Source organism: Colobus angolensis, unplaced genomic scaffold, assembly GCF_000951035.1.
Source record: "Colobus angolensis palliatus isolate OR3802 unplaced genomic scaffold, Cang.pa_1.0 Scaffold138, whole genome shotgun sequence".
Taxonomy (NCBI): Eukaryota; Metazoa; Chordata; class Mammalia; order Primates; family Cercopithecidae; genus Colobus; species Colobus angolensis.
The window spans coordinates 3,363,529-3,386,583 of NW_012114466.1; the positions used below are offsets into that span (position 1 = coordinate 3,363,529).

The following is a 23,055-nucleotide window of genomic DNA, read 5'->3' on the forward strand; positions in this document are numbered from 1 at the left end:
TGTGAACATTGGTGCTATTGAACTCGTGGCCGTGAGGCTGGCGACTGGGATCACAGCAGCTGGCTGGTCCCCAAGGCCCGGAGAGGTTTCCGAAGTAGCTTTATGACCTAGCTTGGAATAGGGAGGTTGGCTTCTAAGCTTTGCTGTCTCAGATCATTAGAAATGGAATTTTTACTTAGGTAACTTCTCGTGACGCATAGTGGATTATTCTTTCTACTGAGGATTCAGCTTTCAGCTCTGCCCCTGAGCTGCCTTGGGGGCCTAGGGAGTAAGGGCAGCCCCTACCTCCTCATGCAGAAGCCCCCTGACCCCTTCATCCAGAGTTCCCCACACGCCCCTAGGGCTTTTGTCTAGCATACAGGCTGCAGCTTTGATTGCACATTGACCCATCTCAGGCCAGACTCAGGGGGGTTGGAGGCACAGCCAGGCCATGGATGCTGAACAGACCCCCAAGGAAAGCCCAGGCTGGATGTGGGACCAGTGCGACCACAGTGTGCTGTGGCAGGGACACCTGCAGTGTGCAAACCCACATGACCACGGGGTGTGCCTCAGCGCCCAAGACCGGTGTCCCGCAGGGCTGGAATTCCCACCCGGTCCATGGAACTCCTAAGTCCCAGCCCCCGGCTTCAGGCTGCACACCGTCCTTCCCTAGAACCACATTGTCTCACAGCACATCTGTGTAGTGTGCGTTCATCTCTGGAGCCATCCCCCAGGAGCATAGAGGCCTCTCCAGCTGTGGACCCTGGGTCTGGGAAGGCAGAGGTGGGGGTCTGCTCGGCAGATCGGGGGCTGAGGGCCAACCCTGGCCAGGACCCTCATGACCTAGTAGAAGAGGTTCTGGGGAGAATCACATAACAGGAAACTGCTGGGCACCCTTGCCTGTGCTCCCTGAGGGCAGGGACTCACCTTTCCTGTGTTCCTAGAGCCCATCCCAGGGTCTGGCCCCGAGTGCAGGTCAGCAAGTGGGTGTTGAGAGAATAAGTGAATGAATAAATGAATGAACACATGAATGAAGGAAGAGGTAGAAAACTCTAGGCCTCAGCAGAGGGGCAAACTTTTTCCAGCTGATAGAATCGTGGCAGGCTTCCTGGAGGAGGTCATACTGGAGCAGCTTCTAAAGTGGTGCAGGATTTGGACTCCTAAGGGTGAAGGGAGGGCACCCCCACAGGGATGGGCAACAGCCCACCAACATCAGCCCGTACACTCGGCTTTGTAGGGAGTTGGAGCAGCAGGAGCAGGGGCCAGGCCTGTGGCTGAGGCAGATCCTCCTCATTCAGTCAACAAACCTAACAGCTCTTGGAGCTGAGCCCCAGCCTCGGAAGTGGGGCAGCCCCACCCTACGGGGTCAGAGGAGCTGGAGTCTGGGGACTGTTTCAACTCTCATTGGGCCTTGGCATCCCTATGTGTGGAATGGAGCATGGGGGAGGCATCTCAGAGGTCCCGTCACTCTCCACTCCCACGGCGCGTTTTCCAGGGCTGATCCACAGGACTCCGCAGGAGAAATCCTTTCCTGAGCACTCCTGGATGCTTGACCTGGGCTCATCCTCCCAGGGGGGCCTGAAGGAGGCTGGGAGGAGGCCCAGGCTCAGAGCCATTAAGCAGCTTACAGCCCCCAGGGATGAGCAGGGCAGTGGTGGGAGCAGAGAGACCTGCGGGTAGATGGGAGGGGCCCCTCCCCAGAGGAAGAGATGAGTACGCTTGAGTAAGCTTTAGTGTTAGGGGCCTGCGTTCTAGTGGCATTTTACAATCCTGACAGTCCCTTCCCTTGTTCTGGCAAATCAGACTTCACAAGGTCAGCACCTGACGTCCCAGCTCCCGCCACCGATGCCCATGCTACAGGGGAGGAGACCAAGGCTGCAGAGGCAGGGCCCAGGCCAGGGCCAGGCCATGAGCGCTGTGCGTTTGGCCTTGAAAGTCTCCAACCTCTGGGAGGCCTGAGTGGCTTTCCCTTCTGCCTGCCCTGAGCCCTAACTCTGCCCCAAGTAAAGCAGCATTCGGAGCTGCCCTGGGACCCAGGTTGGTGTCCCCTCTGCTCTCCCTGACCAGGCTGTGAGCTCTGGAAGGCAAGGCAGCCGCTGGCTGGCTCCTGGGGCCCAGAGCAGGTGCCAGGACAGTCTGGCCAAGCAGAGGGGCTTGTTTCTTTGGGCTGCACGTTGTCTTCCACCATCTCTTCTTTCAGAAATGTGTGGTCTGGTGACAGATCCCTGCACTGTGTATTCAGCTCTGAAACCATCCTCCCAGGGGGTGGAGGGCCTCACCTGGTGTGGACAGAATGGAGCGGGCAGGGAGTCTGCTCTGCAGATGGCGGAGGTGGGGCTGGGGGATGGGAGGGTGGCTCAGCCAGGCCAGGAGGTCCTCAGGGCCTCCCACCTGGGTGGGATTCAGGGCTCTCCAGGCCCCACCATCCTCACATCAGACCCTGCCCCCAGGTGTGCAGGTGAGCTCCCTCGTGTGGACCCAACCCAGCTTTTCCTGGGAGCAGGCTGCACGTGAGAGGCTGTACCCATGAAACACTCACTCCTCATCCCCCTCCCCCGAGCCCCTGGCACCCTCCATTCTGCTTTTGACCCGATGACAAATCCCCTGTGAGTGGAACTCCTCTAGGGACCCCATGTAGGTGGAATCTCGTGGTCTGCGTTCTGTGCCTCGCCTAGTTCATGAGCATGATTCCCTCTGGGACCCCCCTGCTGTAGCATGTATCATAGTTTCCCTCCTTTTTTGGGAAGTAATGTGCATTGTGTGAGGGGCCACCCATCCGTCCCTCGATGGGCACATGGGTTGCCTCCACCTTTTGACTAAGGTGAAGGATGCTGCTGGGAACACGGGTGTGTGTACATATCTGTTCGAGTCCCTGTTTTCTGCGCCTTGGGATATATACTCAGAAGCTCGGAGCATTTTAAACATTCATTTGTTTGCGTGTTGTCAGCCTTCCTGAGTAGAACACAGGGGCTCCAGGGAGGAATTGTTTCTATTTCATGCATTGCTGTGTGCCTCATGCCTGGGAAGCTGCCTGGCTCCGTGCATACTTGTGGAGGGGTTCATGGAGGTCACCATGAACCCCCCCCACCTTAGCGACAGTGGGGGACCTGGGTCCTGGAAGCTCCTCGAGGTGACCGAGCCAGGCCGGGCATCCTCAGTCCTGCAGCTCTGGCGCCTGCCCACCAGCATCTGCCTGCCGGTCATTTCCACCACCTGAGCCATCCGTCCTCCTTTGATTAAGTCTCATTTTGCCATGAAAAGAAAAGGAGGTGACAGTTGGCTTGTGGGGGAAGGTCATTCATTCCAGAAAGGAAATTGGATAGCGGCATCTCCATCGTCCACACCCGGCCTCTACTCCCGACAAACTCGCTCTCCTGCCCACTGCCCGCCTGCCCGTCCCCCACTGTGGGCAGCAAAGCCGGTGTCAGGCAAGACAGCCCACACCCAGCCTCTCCTGGCTCTCATTGAACAGGCAGCTCTGGACGGATCAATGCAAGCCAAACGATGACCAGTTGTGGCCAGCAGTCCTGGAACGTGCTCGCCGTCCTCTTCTCGTTGCTGTTTTCTGCAGGTAAAACCTCCGTGGATGCTGGGGGCAGGGGCGGCATGAGGGGGTGTGGTCTCTTCCTGAGGTTCGTGCTGGCTCATGTGGGGTTCTGGGGACACACAGGGGCTTGCCATTTGTCCTTCGCCTTACTGGCACCCCTCTGGCGAGCAGCTAATGTTGGTTGCTGTGTGGCTGGTCTCTGTCTGTCTGCTGTGCACCGCAGCCCTGGGACTTCCCATGGGAGCTCAGCTGGCTGCCAGCACCCCGGGAGAAGCCCTGACTCGCATTCTGTCCTTCGCCCCTGCAGGACAAGGTTAGGCAGTGTCCCAGTCATCCCATCTTACAGATGAGGAAACTGAGGCTTGGAGAGGGACCTGACTCATCTGGGACAAGGCAGTTAGCAGATTCCAGCCCAACCAGCCTCCTGGGCTGTCCCTGGGAGCCCAGCTTAGGTCACAGGTGGGCTCCTGCTCTCCCAGGTACAAGGATGGACACAAACTAAGTCCTCTGCTCCTCCCAGCTAGAGCTGAGAGCCCCAGTTCAAGGGCAGCTCTGCTCCCCAGCCCAGGCCTGCTCCCAGCAAGGAGCCCCGCTCTGGCTCTCCAGCTTCCTCTCCCTCGGTCTTTCTATGTCTCTGGGTCTCTGTCTCTCGGTGTCTCTTTGTCTGTCTCTCTGTCTGTCTCTGTCTCTCTGTCTCTGTCTCTATCTCTATCTCTGTGTGTCTGTGTCTGTCTCTGTCTCTCTCTGTTTCTGTCTCTGTCTTTGTCTCTGTCTGTCTCTGTCTTTCTGTGTCTCTGTGTCTGTGTCTGTCTCTGTCTCTGTCTCTCTGTCTCTGTCTCTGTCTCTCTGTGTCTCTGTGTCTGTGTCTGTCTCTGTCTCTGTCTCTCTGTCTCTGTCTCTGTCTTTCTGTGTCTCTGTGTCTGTGTCTGTCTCTGTCTCTGTCTCTCTGTGTCTCTGTGTCTCTGTGTCTGTGTCTGCCTCTGTCTTTTTCTGTCTCTTTCCGTCTCCGTCTTTGTGTCTCTGTCCGTCTCTGTCTGTCTTTCTCTGACTCTGTCTTTCTGTCTCTGTCTCTCTGTCTCAGTCTCTGTGTCTCTCTGTACCTCCTCATGCCCGCATGCTCAGCAGGGTCACTGACACCGGCCTGGTGGTTTTCAGCCCCTGCCCCTTTGCTGGGGGCAGCTCAGAGGGAGGCTACGAAGGTGTCTGGGGATGCTTGGCAAGGGCTCCCCGAACAGCAAAGCCAAAGCCACACTCAGGCCAGGGGTCTGGGGGCCACCCAGCTGCTCTCCCCACCCTAGATGCTTTCCACGCTTTGGCTCACCTGGTCCTCACCGCCCCTAGAGGACAGACCCACTCTACCCATTTTACAGATGAGGAAGGTGAGACACTCAGAAGGAAAGTGGCCTCCCTGAGGTCACCCCTTCAGGGGAGGGGCCAGCCAGTGAATGAGGGCCATCCAGATGCAGGAGTTACGTGGAGCTGTGCACACAGGGGTGCATTGATGGTTGAGGCTTGGGGGCCCAAAATGCAGCTCTCTCCGGGTTCGCTCATGGTTGAGGCTTGGAGGTCCGAAATGCGGCTGTCTCCTTCGCATCCCTGCTCTGCTGGGGCCTCCTAACAGAGTGTCCTTCGGCCTGCAGTCACACCGTGCCCCAGAGCAGAAGCCCAAGGATGCTGCCCTTTACTGCCCCTAGTGCCCCTAGAGCACGCACAGCCTCTTTCTCTAGGTGGGGGCTGCGCCTTGCTGTTTACGCTCCTGGGAGCCCCCAGCCCACCTTGGACACCATGAGTCTTTCATCAGTGAGGGGAGGAGGTGAGAGAGGTCACGATGGCCCAGGCAGCCTCATGCCAGGACTCCCACCCTGTTGTCCTGGCTCCCAGCCCAGGGCTCTGTTGGCTCCGGGAGGGCAGCTGGGGAGGCCTCATCGTTACCAAATAACCAAAGCCTGTGGCACTGACTGCCCAGCGGTGGCCGGGTGAGCTGGAAGCTGGTAATGGGCAGGACCCTTCCACACCCCCTAACCTCACTGAGCCTGCCCTCCCCAGCCCCCCATCTCTGCATATCAGGCTCCTCACAGTCCCTAGAGGCCCAGCTCAAAGGCTACCTCCTCCATGCTGCCCTACCACTCTGTCCCTTCCCTCCCTGAGTCCTGTGGTCGCCTCATGGGCTGGTCCCACCCGAGCTGGACTTTCTGACCAGCAGCATGAGTGTTCTGATCCCTCCCCAGCCGCCCACACACTGAGCGTGAGCAGGGGCTCCTCACTGACCTGGGCAGTGACCCAGACAGTGGCCGGAACTGGCCAGCTGCCTCTGCCCCTTGTTTCTAGGCCAGTGGGTCCCAAACCCAAGCCCATCAGTATCCCCTGGAGGGCTTGCCGGGACAGATGGCGGGGCCTACCCCAGAGCTGCTGATGCAGAAGCCCAGTGGCCTGAGAATCTGCGTTTCTGACAATCCCTCCAGGGATGCCCTTGAGGCCAATCAGGGGCCACACTTTGGGAACTGCTGCTCTGAGGCACGGTTTTCTCCCCTGTACGATGGGAATAAATGAGATGAGTGAGACAGTTGTCTAGCTGGGGCTCCCTTAATAACCTCCACATCGCCAGACGGGGTCTTGTTCTTTCTTAAGGTTGAGGATGAGAAGGGGGCCTGGAGAGCTCCAGGCTGGAGAGCTCCCCTGGCTCCCAAAAAGCTGAGACCTTTCTCTCACAGTGGTCTTGTCCATCTCCACAGAGAAGGGTGCTGTCTTTGGGGGAAGGGGTGTGGAATGTCATGCCCCCCACCCCCAGGCAGCCTCAGCATCCCGGTGCATGAAGGCCGCCTGCCCACCTGCCAGCCCAGCCCAGCCCAGCTGGGACTCCCCTGTGGCAGCCCTGGGGTGGGCAGGCGGGGAGCTGTGTGGGCTGCAGTCTAATAACCTCTCAGCAGACACAGAGCTTTCAATGAGCTGGAGGAGCTCCTGCAAAACCACTGCCTTTGTGGTTGAAGGAATGTATTCAGTCAGCAAAGCCCCTTTTCAGTGATACAAATTAGATACAACGATCTCTTTTATGAAGATACTAATTAAGCCTGAGACAGTGGGCTCTAGGTTTTTTCCATTGTTATATTTGTTCAGACTTTCAATCCTGTTTATCACCATCGGCAAGACTCGTAAATACCATCCTGGGTTTGCAGTAGCATGGGTGGCTGCATAGGGGCCTTCGCCCTGAGCAGAGGGCTGGGAGGGTTCCAGGCCAGGGCGAAGCTACCACCATGAGGTGGGGGTGACTGAGGCAGGCCCTTGGGGACCTTGGGACCTAGCGTACTAGTTTAGTAGAAACCAAGGAACAGAGCGCCTGCTGTTTTTGACACAAGAGGTACCCAAGAAGTCCTTGCACCTATACCAGCCACCACCCGGGCCAGTCTGGGCTTAGCAACAGGTCCACTGTGGCTCCCCTGGGAACAAAGAGCTAGCGATACAAGACTGGAGAGGGCCCCAGACCTTGAATCCAGGCCTGAGTTCCATTCCTGCCCCTCCAACACTTTTCAGCTCGGGCAAGTCACCTTGGGTCTCTGAGCCTCAGTTTCTCCATCTGTAAAGTGGGATCTCAAACTGGCTTGGCTGTGTGAGTTAAATGAGATGGGTCTGTGAAGCACACAGTAGGTGCTCAGTCGAGGCTGATTTTCTAGTTGAGTGGCTGCTGCATGTCAAGCATGTTCACCAAGGCAGGAGAGCCAGCCCTGCCTTCCAGGACCCCCCCAGTCTGGGTGACACAGAGAGTGTAACCAGGGCTGGGAGGCTGGGGGTAATGGGGATCCATAGGTGAGGTTCACAGTGTACCACAAAGGCATCCAGGGAAGGGAAGAAGCAAGCAGGACCCGAGAAGAGGCCAGCCAGTTCCCCTACCTCTTGGCACCCATGGACTGGCAAGGGACCCCTCTGAGCCTGGTGACTCTGTCTTCCAGTCTTGTCTGCACATTTCCGGGTCTGTGAACCGTACACAGACCACAAAGGCCGCTACCACTTCGGCTTCCACTGCCCCCGGCTCTCGGACAACAAGACCTTCATCCTCTGTTGTCACCATAACAACACGGTCTTCAAATACTGCTGCAACGAGACGGAGTTCCAGGCGGTGATGCAGGCAAACCTCACGGCCAGCTCCGAGGGTTACATGCACAAGTGAGTACCACACTGGGGGTGCAACCCCACTGCCTCAGGCCCCAGGCAAGGCAACCTGCCTCCCAAAATCCTGTCCCCTGGGGAGGCGGTTGGGTAACCACTATAAGGTTGGGTGAGCCTGGAAGGAGTCTGGGAGAGTCTTTGGATGACCAGGGCTTTTGGCCCATTGTGCCTTCTAAGCTTCAGCCTTCTCATCTGAGAAATGGACACAGAGGCTGGGTGCAGTGGCTCATACCTATAATCCCAGCACTTTGGGAGAATAAGGTGGGTGGATCACCTGAGGTCAGGAGTTCGAGACCAGGCTGGCCAGTATGGTGAAACCCCATCTCTACTAAAAATACAAAAATTAGCTGGGTGTGGTAGCATGTGCCTGCAATCCCAGCTACTCAGGGGGCTGAGGCAGGAGAATCACTTGAACCCAGGAGGCAGAGGTTGCAGTGAGCAGAGATGGCTCCATTGAACTCCAGCCTGGGTGACAAGAAAAAGGAAAGAAAAGAAAGAGGGAGGGAAGGAGGGAGGGAAGGAGGAAGGGACACAGAATACTCACTTTGCAGGGTTACCACATAAGCTAAGTGAGGTTAAGGATGTGGAAAGCTTTCAGGTGTAGAAGGTGCCTGGGCCTGTAATCCACTGGGTTCCTTCCTTCATTTTTCAGTAATTTAACAAATACTGATTGACACCATTGACCCAGAGATTAATCCCAGGCAGTTCTTTTCCTTAAGGTGATTAAAATATGTTTGGATCAGGGGCCTGATTGAGGGGAGCACAGGAGTGGAGAAAGAGAGCGTTTGCTGGTAGAAAAGTAATGAGAACATGCTAAGTAGAGTCATGGAGTTTCAAAACAGCGTGCATTTCTCTATTTTGAGTGAAGCTGGCCATCTTTTCACATGCCTGAGAGACATTTGTATTTCTCTTACTGTGAGCTAGCCGTTTATGTCTTTTGTCATTTTTCTATTGAATTTTTGGTCTTTTTCTGATTTATGGGTGCTTTTCACATATGAAAGAAAGATGAGTTGCAAACATCTTCCCATCTTCTCTTTGTTGAATGTTTCCCTACAAATGTTTCTTCAGTGTGACTTTGACTTTATAATGCTTTTCCTCATGCTTAATTTTTGTTATGTAATCACATTTTATCATTTTTTTTTTTATGGCTTCTGGCTTTTGCCTCACGCTAAGAAAGACTTTTCCTGCTCTGAGGTCATTAAAAATACCACCATGTTTTCTCCTAATTATTTTACATTTTAATATTTTGTCTTTAAGTAGTTGAACTATCTGGAATTTACTCTGATGAAAGTTTTAAAGTAGAAATTAAACTTTATTACTCTTTTTTCAAAATGGGTAGCTGGTTATTCCAACACCATTTATTAAATTGGCCATCTCTTTTCCCCCGATATGAAATGCAAACTTACTAAATACCTTAATATACTAAATTTGAGTATTGAGGTAGAGTGTGATATGCACTGGGCTTCTGTTGTTGTGGTTATACACTAGTACCTCACTGTGTTAACCACTGTGACTTTTAATATATTTTAATGTCTTAGTGGGCTCCTCTGGAACTTCTGTCATACAAACTTTAGAATCAGCTGTGTAGTAACCTTACCTCCCCGCCAAAAAAATCCAGTTAGTATTTTTTACTGAGATTGTATTGAATTCATAGGTTAATCCAAGGATTGACTTTTCATGATGTTGAACATTTCCATACAAATATCTTTCCATTTGTTCAAATTTTCTTTCATAGCATTTTAGAGTTTTCTTCATATAGGTATTAGACATATATTTTGCATTTATTTTGAGTTATTTCTTTTTATGTTGCTATTGGGTCTTTCCTTCCAGTATATCCTCTGAGTATTGTTAAAAGCAATGATTTTGAGATATGAATTTTGATAAAAGCAATGATTTTGAGATAGGAATTTTGCATTCCGCCACCTTACTGAAATTTCTTATTTTTTTTTCAGTTGATTCTCTTAGGTTTCCAGTTATTCCACTTGTAAACAATGATAATTTTATCGCCTTACCTTGCCATTTTTGTGCCTCACTTCTTTTTCTTGTCCAATTGTGTTGGCTAGTGCCTCTAAAACAGTCTTTAGAATTGTCAGGCTTCTTATCTTCTTCTGATTTTAATGTGATGCTTCAAATTATTTTCCCAATAAGCATGAGGCTGAGTTTGGGGGCAGATGTCTTTTTTCATGATAAGGAAAAATCTTTCTGAAAGGGGCGTTTGTTGAAGGGAGGGAGTGGGTTGCGAGTGTGAGCCTCGATCTCTGTCTGATGTTGGGGCTGAAGGACTTTGCCACCATGCTGCATTCACTCAGGGGGAAGCCGCCTGTTCCAAATCTCCCCACCTCCCACCTAGGCCAGCTCCCCAGCCTTTTCCTTCCTCAAACGCACGGGTGCTTCCCCTGAATCTCTCGCCATCTGCTCAGCCCTTAGAATAATTCTGTGTGTGAAGTCACTCAGCAAGCCCTGTCCATCATATCAGGGCTGGAATCAGGTCTGGGATTTGACCCAAGCCTTGTATAAGACAAGGAATGGATTCCCTGAGAGAGGAGGGAAGTGCCAGGACTGGGGTGAGGACCCTGTCATGCTGCAAGTTCTGGCTGGATGCCAGACAAGGCTTGGCAAAACATCCAGACTTCTCCAAGGTCTGTTGACTGGTGTCTGGGATCCTCATTTTGAAGCCCACAAGTTTCTATAATCTGCATATTTGCACAGGATTTCACACGGAACACTCCACTCCAGCAGTGCAGAGGGTCCTGGCGGCTGCTGACGAAGAGTTGGGCTGCAGAATAAAGGCCTTCCCCTGGGGAGAATGGGAGTATTGAGGATGAGAATTTTAACTGACGTTTTTAATCTTTAGCCCCAGAAAGTGTTTATGGAGCACATAATATAGCTGAGTCTCTGCGCTCAACCTCATGCCACTGCAGCTGCCTGGCAGCCCATCCTCAGCCCATTTTACAGATCAGGAAAGGGAGGCACAGAGCAGTTGAGTCACTTGCCTGATGAAGGCAGTGGTTAGTGGTGGAGCCAGCAGCCAACCCAGATGGTCTGGAATCACTTTAGTCATTCTGGAGCTTCTACCAACAGAGGCAGATCCTACTGAGGAGAGACCACCTGAGCAGGGATCCCACCCCAGCACCACTGGCATTTGGGGCCAGGTCATCCTCCATGGTGGCCCGCTCTGTGCATTGTAGGATATTTAGAAGCATCCCAGTGGCCTCACTGACCCGGTGCCCCTCCTCCCCACCACCCCGGTGATAACCGGCAGTGACTCCTGGTAGTGCCAAATGTGGGGGCACAGAATCATCGCCAGTTAAGCTGCTGTCCTGGGGAGATCCCAGCCCTTGTCATTCTCCAGCGATCTTCTCATCACCTGCCCTCTCCATAGCTGTGAGTATGGAGCCCACACAGAGGAGGACGCAGCTCCTGCTCCTCCCCCAGGCCTCTCCTGTCATAGATGTTCCTGCAGAGGGAGGCGTGGTACTTGATTCTTGAGATCTGACAGTGTTTAAGAAGGTGGGAGCCCCACAGCCTGGAGGAAAGAGCACTTTGGGGCAGAAATCTCTGTAGCCCAGTGGAAGAGCAAGGGGAACCAGGGGAGAAACAGCTGGTGAGGGCAGAGGGTCCTGTCTAGCCTAGGGGGTAACGTAGATAGATTTTCTTCTGAGGCCATCAGGGGTCCCTGGAGGGTTTTATCTGGCTTTGTGCTGCATGGACCGTGCATGAGATAAGGCCCCAGAGGACCTAGGGTGTCTGCAGGGGCAGGACCCATGAGGGTGGCCTAGGCCAGACCTGGACCCCACTGAGGGGAGATCAAGAACTCGGGTGGGCCATGGAAGCCTCTTCCCAGCTGCCCAGTTTCAGGAACCTTGGGGAGAGGACCCAAGCCCAGGGAGCTGAAGTAGGGCCTGGTGTCCAGGTGGGGCTGGACTGGTGGCAGAGGATGACTTGAGGATGAGTGTTGGGGAGCAGGATGCAGGGCTGAAGTCCCGGGTCATTGAATGGGTAAGAGAGGGCCTGTGTGTGCAAGGGGACCCAGGTAGAGTCCACCTCTGTGCCTGTCCTGTGCTTTGGGGCTCTGGCCACATGATATCACAGGCTCCTCTAGGCAAGACACATATGGTGCCCATTAATCCTCACCATGGGAGGAAGAAGAGGCTGGGGCCCAGGCTGGGGAAGTCACCTGTCCCAGACCACATGGGTGATAACAACTGGTGTCTAGATCTGAGGGGCTCTGGAGCCCTGGTTCTGCCACCCCTTGGTGCCTCTAGAAGGCCAGGACTTGTGTGTTATTGGGGACTGCACCAGATCCCAGCTAAGAGGCTGTATGTTCCAGTATCCTAGACAGATTAGCACTCCCCAGCAGCCCGTCTAGATGGACCAGGCCAGTGTGACTCCCGGAAGGGGCTTTGTGCAGATGCAAGAGCTCCTGGTCCTTCCCCATCGCCCCTCCTCCCCCACCCCGCCCCTCCACAGCCCTCCCTGCTGGTGACAGGGAAAAGGAGAGCGCTTCTGATGACTTATTTATTTGTGTTTTTCTGGAGGAACAGAATGGTTTGTTTTGGTTCTGGCTGCCTGGCAGGAAGGCAGAGCGAGAGGAAGCAGCCTCGCCAAGCCTACCACCACGGCGAGATGCCCGCTTCCAGCCACATGGGCCATAGAGAGACTGAAGAGAGAGGGGTGGGGCAGAGGCCCTGACGTGGTGAGAAGTGTACTGCACTCCTTCCCATGCCAGGGCACCGCCAGACACCAGCAATGGCAACTCAGGCCCAGATCCCTGAACAATCTGTGGAAGCCTCTGTGTGGGGGTCGTGGTGGGCCAGGGTGTACAGGGGATATGGTCAGTTCTCTCTGGGGACAGGGAAAGTCTCTCAGGAGGAGGTGGCTGGGAGTGGCATCTTCCACAATGCATGGGCGTTCCTTCACCAGGCAGATGGGCCACAGCAGGTGGGAGGTGGGGAGGGACTCTAGGAAGACAGAACAGTGCACCCAAAGGCCTCAGCATGTGCAGGCATGGACTGTTGTCCCTCCCTTGTCCATGTGTGAAACCTCTGACCCCCAAAGCTTTGCCCTTCCCCAGGGGAAGGAAGTGAATGAACACTTATGAGGACTTCCTCCAACACAAGGGGCCTGACTCACGCCGACACCCTCCATCTGTTATCTGTGAAGGACCTTCCATTAGCCCCATTCACTAGGGCTGAGGCTCAGAGAGGGTGAAGCTCTGCCTGCAGCCACACAGCACACAGGGGACACAGCAGGGTTTGAGTCCGCCGTATCGGTCATCCTGGGCTTAGTTATGCCGAGGGGAGGAGCACCCTCAAAGGCCCCGGGAGCTTGAGAAGCAAAGGCTTCCTTTTGGCTCATACTCTGGGCCCTTCTTGGGCTCTTGTGGTTCTATGCATAAAGCATTCTGTGACAAGGCCAGAGAAGCAGCCCCCATCCCGGGCAGGATGGCCCTGCCGTAGAGGGAGAAGGCAGTGGTGAAGCCACACATGTCGTGTCTCTAAGCTTCTGTTCAGAAGTAGCCATAGCATTTTTGCTCATGTTTCATTGGCCAAAGCACGTCACTTGTCCAAGCCTGTTACCAGTGGGGTGAGGAGACACAGAGGGATCGACCCTATTGGGAACGCCCTCAGCCAGGTGCAGTGGTGTTTTGATAGTAACAGACTCTGCTTCACCCGGTATATCCAGGCCCATAGCCCACACACCGCCACTGCACTAGACAACCTCGATCCTGCTGTGTGACCTTGGGCAAGGCACTTTGCCTCTCTAGATCTAGACCTATTAAGCACTCTCTCTGTGCCTTAATCACACGAGCCAGCATTCTGGGGTCTGTCTCTCTCCAGGCCCCTCATGTTATCTCAGAGCCTCACAGTTACATCATGAAGTAGGGGGTCTAGGTATCCCCATTTCACAGACATTTCAAACTGAGCTTCAGTTTCCCAAAATAACACAGACAGAATTTTGCCAAGCTGGGACGTGAATTCACACAGCCCTGACTTCTTGTGCCCACACCTTGGTCACCAGAGCCATCCACCTTGTCTCATGGACCCGAGGCCACTCCTGCCATTGGGCTCCATATTCCCCCTTTTTTTTTTGAGATGGAGTTTCTCTCTTGTTCCCCAGGCTGGAGTGCCATGGCACAGTCTCGGCTCACTGCAACCTCCACCTCCCAGGTTCAAGCGAGTGCCCTGCCTCAGCCTCCCAAGTAGCTGGGATTACAGGCGTGCGCCACCACGCCTGGCTAATTTTGTGTTTTTAGTAAAGACGGGGTTTCTCCATATTAGTCAGGCTGGTCTCAAACTCCTGACCTCAGGTGATCCACCTGCCTCTGCCTCCCAAAGTGCTGGGATTACAAGTGTGAGCCACTGCACCCAGCAGGCCACACTCCCATTTTTTAGATGAGGTTGGCAGAGGGGCCATCGGCCATCTTCCAGCTGTGCCGATGTCTCGTTCTGGCTTGCTGGCCTCAGGAACTCTCCTCCTCCACCCTTGAATGTGACTGCCTAGTGGGGTGGTGACGGGAACTTCCATCCCCACGCTGGCTGCAGCTGCTCTTCCTGCTGACGGATCTGCTCCTGTGCCCCGGGAAGACGTTCAGTGAGATTCCTCCATCAGAGAAGGTTTTGTTTACTGCTTGGGAAACACCAAAAGAATTTGAATCAGTAAATATCCCAAAATACACTGAAAAAATTGCGATCTGCGGCTTTGGCTGCCTTCACATCTTGCTCCATAAAACAGCCTTTGGTTTTTTATCTTCTGCCATTTACAAAACACACACCCACATAACAAAGACCCCTGCATCTGGATGGAATTAATTTCCAGGTCACATATTTTTCATTACATTTATGAAAGTTTTGTAAAGACCTGAATCTTCCCAGCTGGCTGACCATGGGGAGGGCCAGCCGTGGCAGGCCAGGGGAGTGGTTTCAGCATGGTGCCCATGGCCCGGGTGTCCCCGCCTGCCACCTCCAGGGTAGTCACCTCACAAGGGAGGGCGAGTCAGCAAAGGCAACACTCCTGTAGGCAGTCCCCTTCCTTCCCTGACAGGGAGGATGAGCTGGGAGGGCCGGAGGTCATGTCGTGTGTCAATTCCAGCGAGCTGGCTGCAGAGTCCGGGAGCCCGGCAGTACACACACACACGATGACAATGACACACTGATCTGCAGGATGCCCCGAGGAGGGAGGACGGGGACTTGCTCTCAGTTCCTGGTAGAGGGTGGGCCAGGACAAGCGGGCACACCACGCAGGTGCAGGGGACCCCTCTCTGGACGTCTGTCCTAGATTCGACCGTGGAATTCCCCCAAGATCAGCTTACTTGAAGTCAGAGGATCCTGGGTCCAGCTCCCAGAGCTGCCACGCACCAGCTGTGTGGCCTTTGGCAAGTGACTTTGCCTCTCTGGGTCTCATTTACTCATGTGTGACATGGGGATACTAGCTCCTCCTTCATGGCACCATTGCACGGATTCAGAAGCAAAGGGCACTGGCGCATAACAATGGCCGGTGTTTCTATTAGCTGCTGGCGCACAGACATGCAGCCTATAAACTCCAGGGAAGTTAGTATCAAAGCAGCCACTGTCCCCAGCCCATCCTCAGCTCTCAATACGTGTTGGTGTCAGTATTTACAACCTAAGGCTGAGTGCTGGGCTCATAAAGACGATATGAACCCCAACCCCGCCCTCAGGGCCCTCCCAATCTCCAGGGGCAGACAGTCCTACAAAACAACAAAGACAACAGTGTGCTCTGGGAAATCCAGTGGCTTTGAGAATGCAGGGTAGGGGTTGGACTGACACAGGGCATCAAGGAAGGCTTCCTGGAGGAGGTGATATCTGGGCTAAGACACAGTGCCAGGGCCAGCTGGGTGTGCAGGAAGTAGGCAGGGGTTCTGGACAGAGGTGCAGCATGGACAAAGGGCTCCAGGCAGGAGTGCTGTTGGGCTGGAGCAGCTTTTCTTTCTTTCTTTTTTTTTTTTTTGAGATGGAGTCTCGCCCTGTCACCCAGGCTGGGGTGCAGTGGCGCAATCTCAGCTCACTGCAGGCTCTGCCTCCGGGATTCATGACATTCTCCTGCCTCAGCCTCCCAAGTTGCTGGGATTACAGGTGTCCGCCACCATGCCTGGCTACTTTTTTTTGGTATTTTTAGTGGAGATGGGGTTTCACCATGTTAGCCAGGATGGTCCCGATCGCCTGACCTCGTGATCTGCCCACCTCGGTGGTGGGGGAGGACCACCGTTTTAAATGGAAGATTCTCAACTATCAAAAAGCTTGGCTCTTATAGACATTTTCCAGTGCCTCCCCAGCTGTGCTGTCTACAAGCATCACCCTCAGAGATGCCTGGTCAGTAGGCTCTGGGTCTTCAGTTTGGCAAACCCTCGAGATGTGTCTGTTGCAAGGGGTCCACGTTTCAGAACACCCCACTACTGGGTCCTGCCAACAGACCCTTTATTGTCTGTAGCTCTCTGGAGTCCCCACTGCTCAAGGGTGGAGGCTGGCTGAGTGCAAACTGTCCTGAGTGCAAGCTCAGGAAGGTGTTCCCATCACCAAATCCCAAAGTGCTAGGATTACAGGTGTGAGCCACTGTGCCCGACCCCTGGAGCAGCTTTTGTATCTGAGAACCTGGTTGGCTGCAGTCAAGGCAGTGCATTGTAGTGGTTAGGAGTGCAACTCTAGAGCTCAGCTGCTGAGTTCAAATTCTGGTTCTGCCCCTTAATGGCTGTGAGCTGTTAGGCAAGTCTCTTAATTCCACCGAGCCTCAGTTTTCCATCTGTAAAGCACGGATGACAACGACGAAAAAAACTCTTTCCTCCCGTGGTTGCATGAGCATTAAAAGGGCTAACGTGGGAAGCAGGTGGGGGAACAAGTGTCCACTGCCACTTCTGGTACTATTATTTCTTGGCCTGGTGGTTCGAGGCCCAGCCTGTGGCCCAGCCACATCCCCAGCTGGCATCCTGGACCCCTTCTGTGGACAGCATCTGCACACAGCTGCCCTGCCTCCCCTTTCCCCGTCTCCTCCCTCAGCCCCCGTGGCTGCTGCCATGGGAACCACTGAAGAAAAACCTGGCACTTAGAGCAATTCTGTGGGGGCTGCAGGAGGGAGGGTGCTGGGGAAAGCAGGAGGGCCCAGGGACTGGAACCAGGCCTGCCTCCTCAGACTGCGGTCTGCAGGGACATCTACCCTGGGGATGCCTGCCCCAGCATGCTGGATGGGGCCGCAGGCCTCTTTTTCCTGGAATTCCTGGAAGGAATTCCATATCCAGATGCCTCCAGGAAAAGCTAGACTCTCTTTAACAGACTCTCTTTAACATAAGGCTGCTGGGGCCTGGCTGTCAGTCATTTACACCTTAGCATGACTGAGCCCATCAGTCTGATGCAGGCTTCATGGTGGTGGAGACTGGGAGGTGGGGACAGGGAGGCAGCAAGGACCCACAGCGACCGGGAGCTGTGGGATTACAGCGACAAAGCCCAAGTACCAGCCTGCGGTTGCTCATGGGAAGTGCTCAGGACATACAGAGGCCTTCCATCCAGAGGCTCCCAGGCACCCGAGCAGCATCTTCAGGCCAAGAGCTTGGCCAAGTGAGGGGAGGGAACGATTCCAGGCAGAGAGTGAGAGCGAGTTCCCCAGCCCTGGACTCAGCCCTGGTCGGAGCCACAGGAGTCCAGGGGAAGCAGCCCCCATCTTCCTACAGAGGCCGCTGCTGGCACCCGGGACTGACCTAAGCCTGGGAAGATCTGGAGCCTGGAAGTTGAGACTGAGAGAGGCCTAACACTCATCTCCTCCAGGCCCAGAGACAGGCAAGGGTTTTCCCAGGCCACACAGCAAACCAGGCAGAGGAAGAATTAGAACCAGGCCTCCAGGCTCCGAGTTGGTCCATTCCCCCAGCCTCAAACAGGATCTTAAAGGATCTGCTGCCCCCAAGACCCCCATCTGGGCGGGAGCCAGGTGAGTCTCTCCCTGGGGATGTGCAGCGGCGGCGTGTGCAGGCCGGACACTGGCTCCGTTCATACCTCTCGACACCAGAAGCACACACCCACCCAAACACATGCCTGCAGCAGGGAGCAGACGGAGGCGGCACCGGAGTGATTAATGGATCGGTGACTTCAGGCAATCACAGCCCCGGCACACACTGTTAGGGCTCAGCAGCCCCAGCTGTAGCAGCAAGCCCAGGACACCATCCACCCTGGGCACACAGTGGGGGAGACTTGGACCCTGGCCCTGGGGAAGGGTGTGGAAGACAGATGTGGCTCTAGGTGACAGGAGCTGGGTTTGAGGGGAACTCAGGGCTGTGGACCAGAAGACAGGCTTGACCCAGCCGTGTAGGAGGGTCAGGGTGTCCAGAAGACTTCCTGGAGGAAGTGATCTTCGACAAAGGGCCAGTGGGAGGTAGGCAGGGGAGGAAGGGGGCAGGGAAAGAAGGCACAGCCTGTACAGAGGTCGGTTGCTGGGAGTGCAGACCCTCTCTGCAGTGGAGTCGGTGGATGCCGGGAGAGCCAGGCTTCACAGCGGGCTTCCAAACCCAACGGTAACATTGGCCGCCTCTGCCTGAGGAAGGCAGAGCAGCCCTCGGTGGGGAAATGTTGGGCAAATGAATAAGAGAAGTGAGGTCATGGGGCCCGGACACCCCCAGCCATGCATAGCCTGGTCGTGTAGAGTGAAGGGGACCCCCTGGAAGGGGGTCTGGAGGGCAGAACCTGATGCCTCTGCCCTTGGTCCAGCAGGATGGGGAGGACCTCCGTCCTCACAGCAGGGGTGAGGCAGTGAGAGCATCCCGGGTGTCAGGAACAACATAGACAAAGGTGGGGCAGGGGGTGGTGAGCAGGGGTACCTGCAGGAAGGAGGGAGAGGGCAGGCCAAAACAGCACCGGGTAAAGGAAGAGGCTATCATGTCCTGGGAGCCCCAGATGCCAGCTCAGAATTCCCCCCAAAGTACCTGATTCTGTGGGACCCACAGGGATCCCAGCCCAAGGGCTAGGGGTCCTGGAGGATGCTCAGGTGGGGACCAGGCAGTGGATTCCAGGGAAGGAGGTGAACAGGGCAGGCAGAGGAGAGGGAGCCAAGGCCTTGCCCTCCAGAGGGGCTCAGTACCCTCCTCCCTGGGACCACAACATAGCCCCCAGGCCACATTCTCTTATCAGTCCCCCTGATGAAGCTGGCCCGAGCTGGGCTGTTCCCCTCTCCTCACTTACTCCCTCTCTGTTTGTTCACAGCAATTACACCGCCTTGTTGGGAGTGTGGATCTATGGCTTTTTCGTGTTGATGCTGCTGGTTCTGGACCTTTTGTATTACTCGGCAATGAACTACGACATCTGCAAGGTCTACCTGGCACGGTGGGGCATCCAGGGACGATGGATGAAACAGGACCCCCGGCGGTGGGGGAACCCTGCTCGGGCCCCTCGGCCAGGGCAGCGGGCCCCACAGCCGCAGCCTCCCCCAGGCCCGCTGCCGCAAGCCCCCCAGGCCGTGCACACGCTGCGGGGAGATGCTCACAGCCCACCGCTGATGACCTTCCAGAGTTCGTCTGCCTGGTGAGTGGCTGCAATAGAGACCCAGACTGATTTGGGTGATTGTCTTTGGAGAGCTTGGAGAATATGCCATCATTCTCGCCATAGTGTTTGGCTCATTAGGTACCCGATTGTTTGCTTATCTTGCTGTTTGCCAAGAAAAATTTCAAACTGTCATGGGTAGCCTACAACACATGCCTGGACAGGAAAGTCAAAATGAGAGGTGGAAACAGAGCTTAGAAGCAAAGCTTGCAAGCGTGTTGTGCTTAGAGCCCAGTGTGAGAGCTGGAAACACTAAACATTGAGTGGAGTTTTGCGTTTCCTAGTTGTCAAGGCAAAGGGGAAAACCGGATGCCTTTCTGAGTTGTAAATCTGGCCAAAGGAAGCAAATCAGTCTGTCCAGGCAGATTTTTCAGCATGAGGTTAGAAAATACAGATGTTACTTGGTTCCTTATACGTACATGCCTTGTGTGGCATGAGGGGTACTAGCGCTGACTCAGGCAGGCTGTTCAGGAAGGAAGGAAGGAAGGAAGGAAGCCAGGGAGGTGGCATCTCCAGGGTTGGTCTTGTGGGGTGGCTGCTCCAGGGTTATGTTCAGATCTGAGCTTGTCTACAGCAATTCCCATTTCTGCCCAGTTCCGGTATGGTGGGAATGGGCCTGACCTAACCCCAGGCGGCCCTGGGTAGTGCAGCATCTAGAGTTGGAAGGGGAGAGGCAGGGTCTGTGCGTTTGGAGCAGGAACTCCCTGGGAGGCTGGTTAGCACCAAGGACAGGAGCCAGACTGAGGGTCGATTCCCAGGTCCAAGGGTAGAGTGAGAGGTTCAGACGCTCTGTGAGGGCTGAGCTACAGCCATGGGCACACCAGGGCTCAGGGCACATCATCCAGGGACATCATGATACCAAACCCGGGTTGCAAGATCCATCCCAGAATCCCCCTGCTGGAGGGGTGCAGGAGTTTGCCACACAGTGACCCCTGGGTTCACATCCAGGAGCTCTGAAGGCAGTCTGACCTGGGTCTGAGTCCTGGCTCTGCCATTTACCTGCTCCTTGACTTCAGGCATGAGATTTCACCCTCTTAACCTTCCAATCCTCGTGAAGGAGGAGGGGGTAAGACTGCCCCCTCCCAAGGGTTAACTGTGCCCTTACCTGGTGCATAGTAGGTCCTCAGTTAACCCTTGCTGCCTCCTCTTTGGAGGCAGCAACCAAGCGAGTTAGTGATCGTTCACGTAGCTAGCAGGTAGTGACCTTTTCAATCATGAGTGTGCCTTAAATAATTAATAAGATATGCATAAATCAGCTTGTGCTTATCGATCGAGTAATGACACCATCCATCACACAGGAGACAAAGACACAGCCTGTGTGGCTCCGTTTGACAAATGCTGGCTGAGTGGGTCCTGGGGCAGGGGTCTGTGCCAGGCTCTGAGGAATGTGGAGGTGATGGGTAGAGAAGAAGCCAGCCTCCACCCTTGAGCAGTGGGGACTCCAGAGAGCTACAGACAATAAAATGTCTGTTGGCAGGACCCAGTAGTGGGATGTTCTGAAACGTGGACCCCTTGAAACAGACACATCTCGAGGGTTTGCCAAACTGAAGACCCAGAGCCTACTGACCAGGCATCTCTGAGGGTGATGCTTGTAGACAGCACAGCTGGGGAGGCACTGGAAAATGTCTGTAAGAGCCAAGCTTTTTGATAGCTGAGAATCTTCTGTTTAAAACGGTGGCCCTCCCCCACTCCCACACCTTTTGCGTGCACGTGCATTTGGAATAAATAGCTCACACCTCCCCGAACACTTGCCAAGAGGATGGTGGATGTCGTGAGTGCCCTGCACTCAGCACCTGGGGGCTGTTTTCCTGCCTCAGCCTCAAGGTCCTCCATTTCCTGTGTCACTGTGCTTGCTGCTAACAGCTCCCCCATCTCATACTGCCCAGAACACGTTTGCCTGTCTCAGCAGCGGTTCCCACCCTACCCCTGTTCCATATTGCTTGTCACCAGCAAGCACACATTGTGCACCTGCTGTGTGCCAGGCACTGTGCTGTGCCATCAGGATGCAGAGAGCTTGCCAAGCCTGCAGGGATTGCACGGAGCCTGAGTGGGCGGCTGAGCTCCAAGTCCAGGTGGGACACATTTCCTTTTGGAGCTCAGAGGCTCCTCGTCTTTCCTGACTGTCCTGAGTGCAAGCTCAGGAGGGTGTTCCCATCACCATGTGAGTGTGAAAAGGGGTTGTGAGAACCCACAAGGGTGTGGTGCAGGATAAGGGAATAACCAGTCGCTGGCTGGATTCACAGGCACTGTCCCACTCCTGCTGTGCTCTTTGACACACAGCATGACTCTGCATGAGGAGCTTCCTTTTTGGGCTTCAGTTTTACCAATTGAGGAACCAAAGTGAGAGGGGGTTTGATCTGGAGATCAGGCAGGAGCCTCCTTTTCTGCCACTCCAGGGTCCTCCCGGCTGTGTGACCCAGGACGTCTCCAGCATTATAGCTCTGACTGTAACCAGATGAGGTCCCTGGCCCCAGGCGGCCCAGCCTCCATGTGGTGTCCCAGTCAATGGAACACTGCTTGGCACCCAAACAGGCATTACAAGCGCTCTCTGCGGCTCTTCTCAGTCACACTGGAGAATGTCCAGGCAAGGAGTGTGGGCCAGGGAGGTTCTTGAATGCTCATCAGCCCCTGGAAAGGCTTCTCTTCCCCTCACAGCCCTCTCAGGAGCCTCCTGCTGAGTGCCGCTGCTCCCCAAAATCTCTCTTCGCTTCTGCTTTCACCTCCAGAAGTCTCCTGTGAGCCCAGCCTCTGTGGCTTCTCTCTCTGTCTCCCCTGCCCACCCCAGCTCTTTCTCCTGCGAATGACTCCAGCTTCTCCAGCTCCTCGGGGTCCCCCGTGCAGGGGCGGCAGGAGGAAGACAGCTGCAGGCACACCCTCATCCCCTGAGCTCCTGGAGTCTCCTAATGAGGCTCAGCCACTTCTGGGGAGGCTTAGTGGGACCCAAGCAGTGGGTCAAGGACCACCTCAGGGGGGACAGAGGCAGGCAGGAGGCCAAGGCAATGCCAGGACAGGGCAGGCAGGCGATGCCAGAGGAGGTGGAGGCAAGGGGCAGCTGTGCTGGGAGCCAGGACTGCCTCAGTGCCCAGGAGTTCCCTGCCTCTGGCTCCCACCCTGGCTGCCGCAGTGGTTCTGATGGGTGCTCTGCAGCGGGAGGGCCCGTGGTTGGTGGGGAGCAGATCCCAGAGCTGGGGCAGAGGAGTAAGCTGGGCGACTGCTGGGTCCAGCCTAAAGGCCCTCGGCTCCCCAGATGAGGCCAGCGCAGCCTCCCCTCTCAGAAACCCCTTGGGTTTGGTGGGTGAGGGGCCCGAGGCAGCCCCCAGGCCACCACACAGCAGTATTGAAGGGTCTGGCGGCAGTGGCTCAGCCCCACGCAGTCCTCGCATCTTGGTCCCCACAGACACGCACTCCATCAATCGCTAGAAATGTGATTTTCCTGCCAGCTGGCCCGGCAAACGCCAGGTGCTGCCGAATCGCATGGCCAGGCAGGTGGGGCGTTGTGCCGTTCCCCGCCTGTGGGATTTATAACTGAGTTAGAAGCCAGCAGGAGCGTCGAGAGGGGTGCAACGGTCACAAAGCTCAGCCGCCTTCGTTTAATTTCACAGGGAAGCGGGGCTTTCCCTCCACTTAGTAGATAATGAACTCAGACTGTGAAGTTTCTTGCTCAGATTCTCTGGACTGTCTTCTCTGGTGACCCCAAGACTCTGCCCATCATTTCCTCCTGAAAGTAGTCAGGACAACCGCTGAGGGCCCGGAGCCCAGTATGACCCAGCAGGCACCCCAGGGACACAGCACCTGCGACAAGGTGCCTTCTTCATCTAACAGTGTCTCCTTCGC

The 23,055-nt window shown here is 55.2% G+C and overlaps 1 protein-coding gene across 1 annotated transcript in view; it reads left to right on the forward strand.

Moving 5' to 3' along the window:
• Positions 1-23,055, forward strand: part of KIAA1644 (KIAA1644 ortholog) — a 61,647-nt gene that overhangs the window by 6,449 nt on the left and 32,143 nt on the right. The window contains exons 2-4 of the mRNA XM_011934774.1: positions 3,452-3,550; positions 7,471-7,684; positions 18,886-19,203. Of these exons, the coding sequence (XP_011790164.1) occupies positions 3,484-3,550; positions 7,471-7,684; positions 18,886-19,203 (599 nt within the window). The 5' untranslated portion in view covers positions 3,452-3,483. The remainder of the gene's footprint in view (positions 1-3,451; positions 3,551-7,470; positions 7,685-18,885; positions 19,204-23,055) is intronic.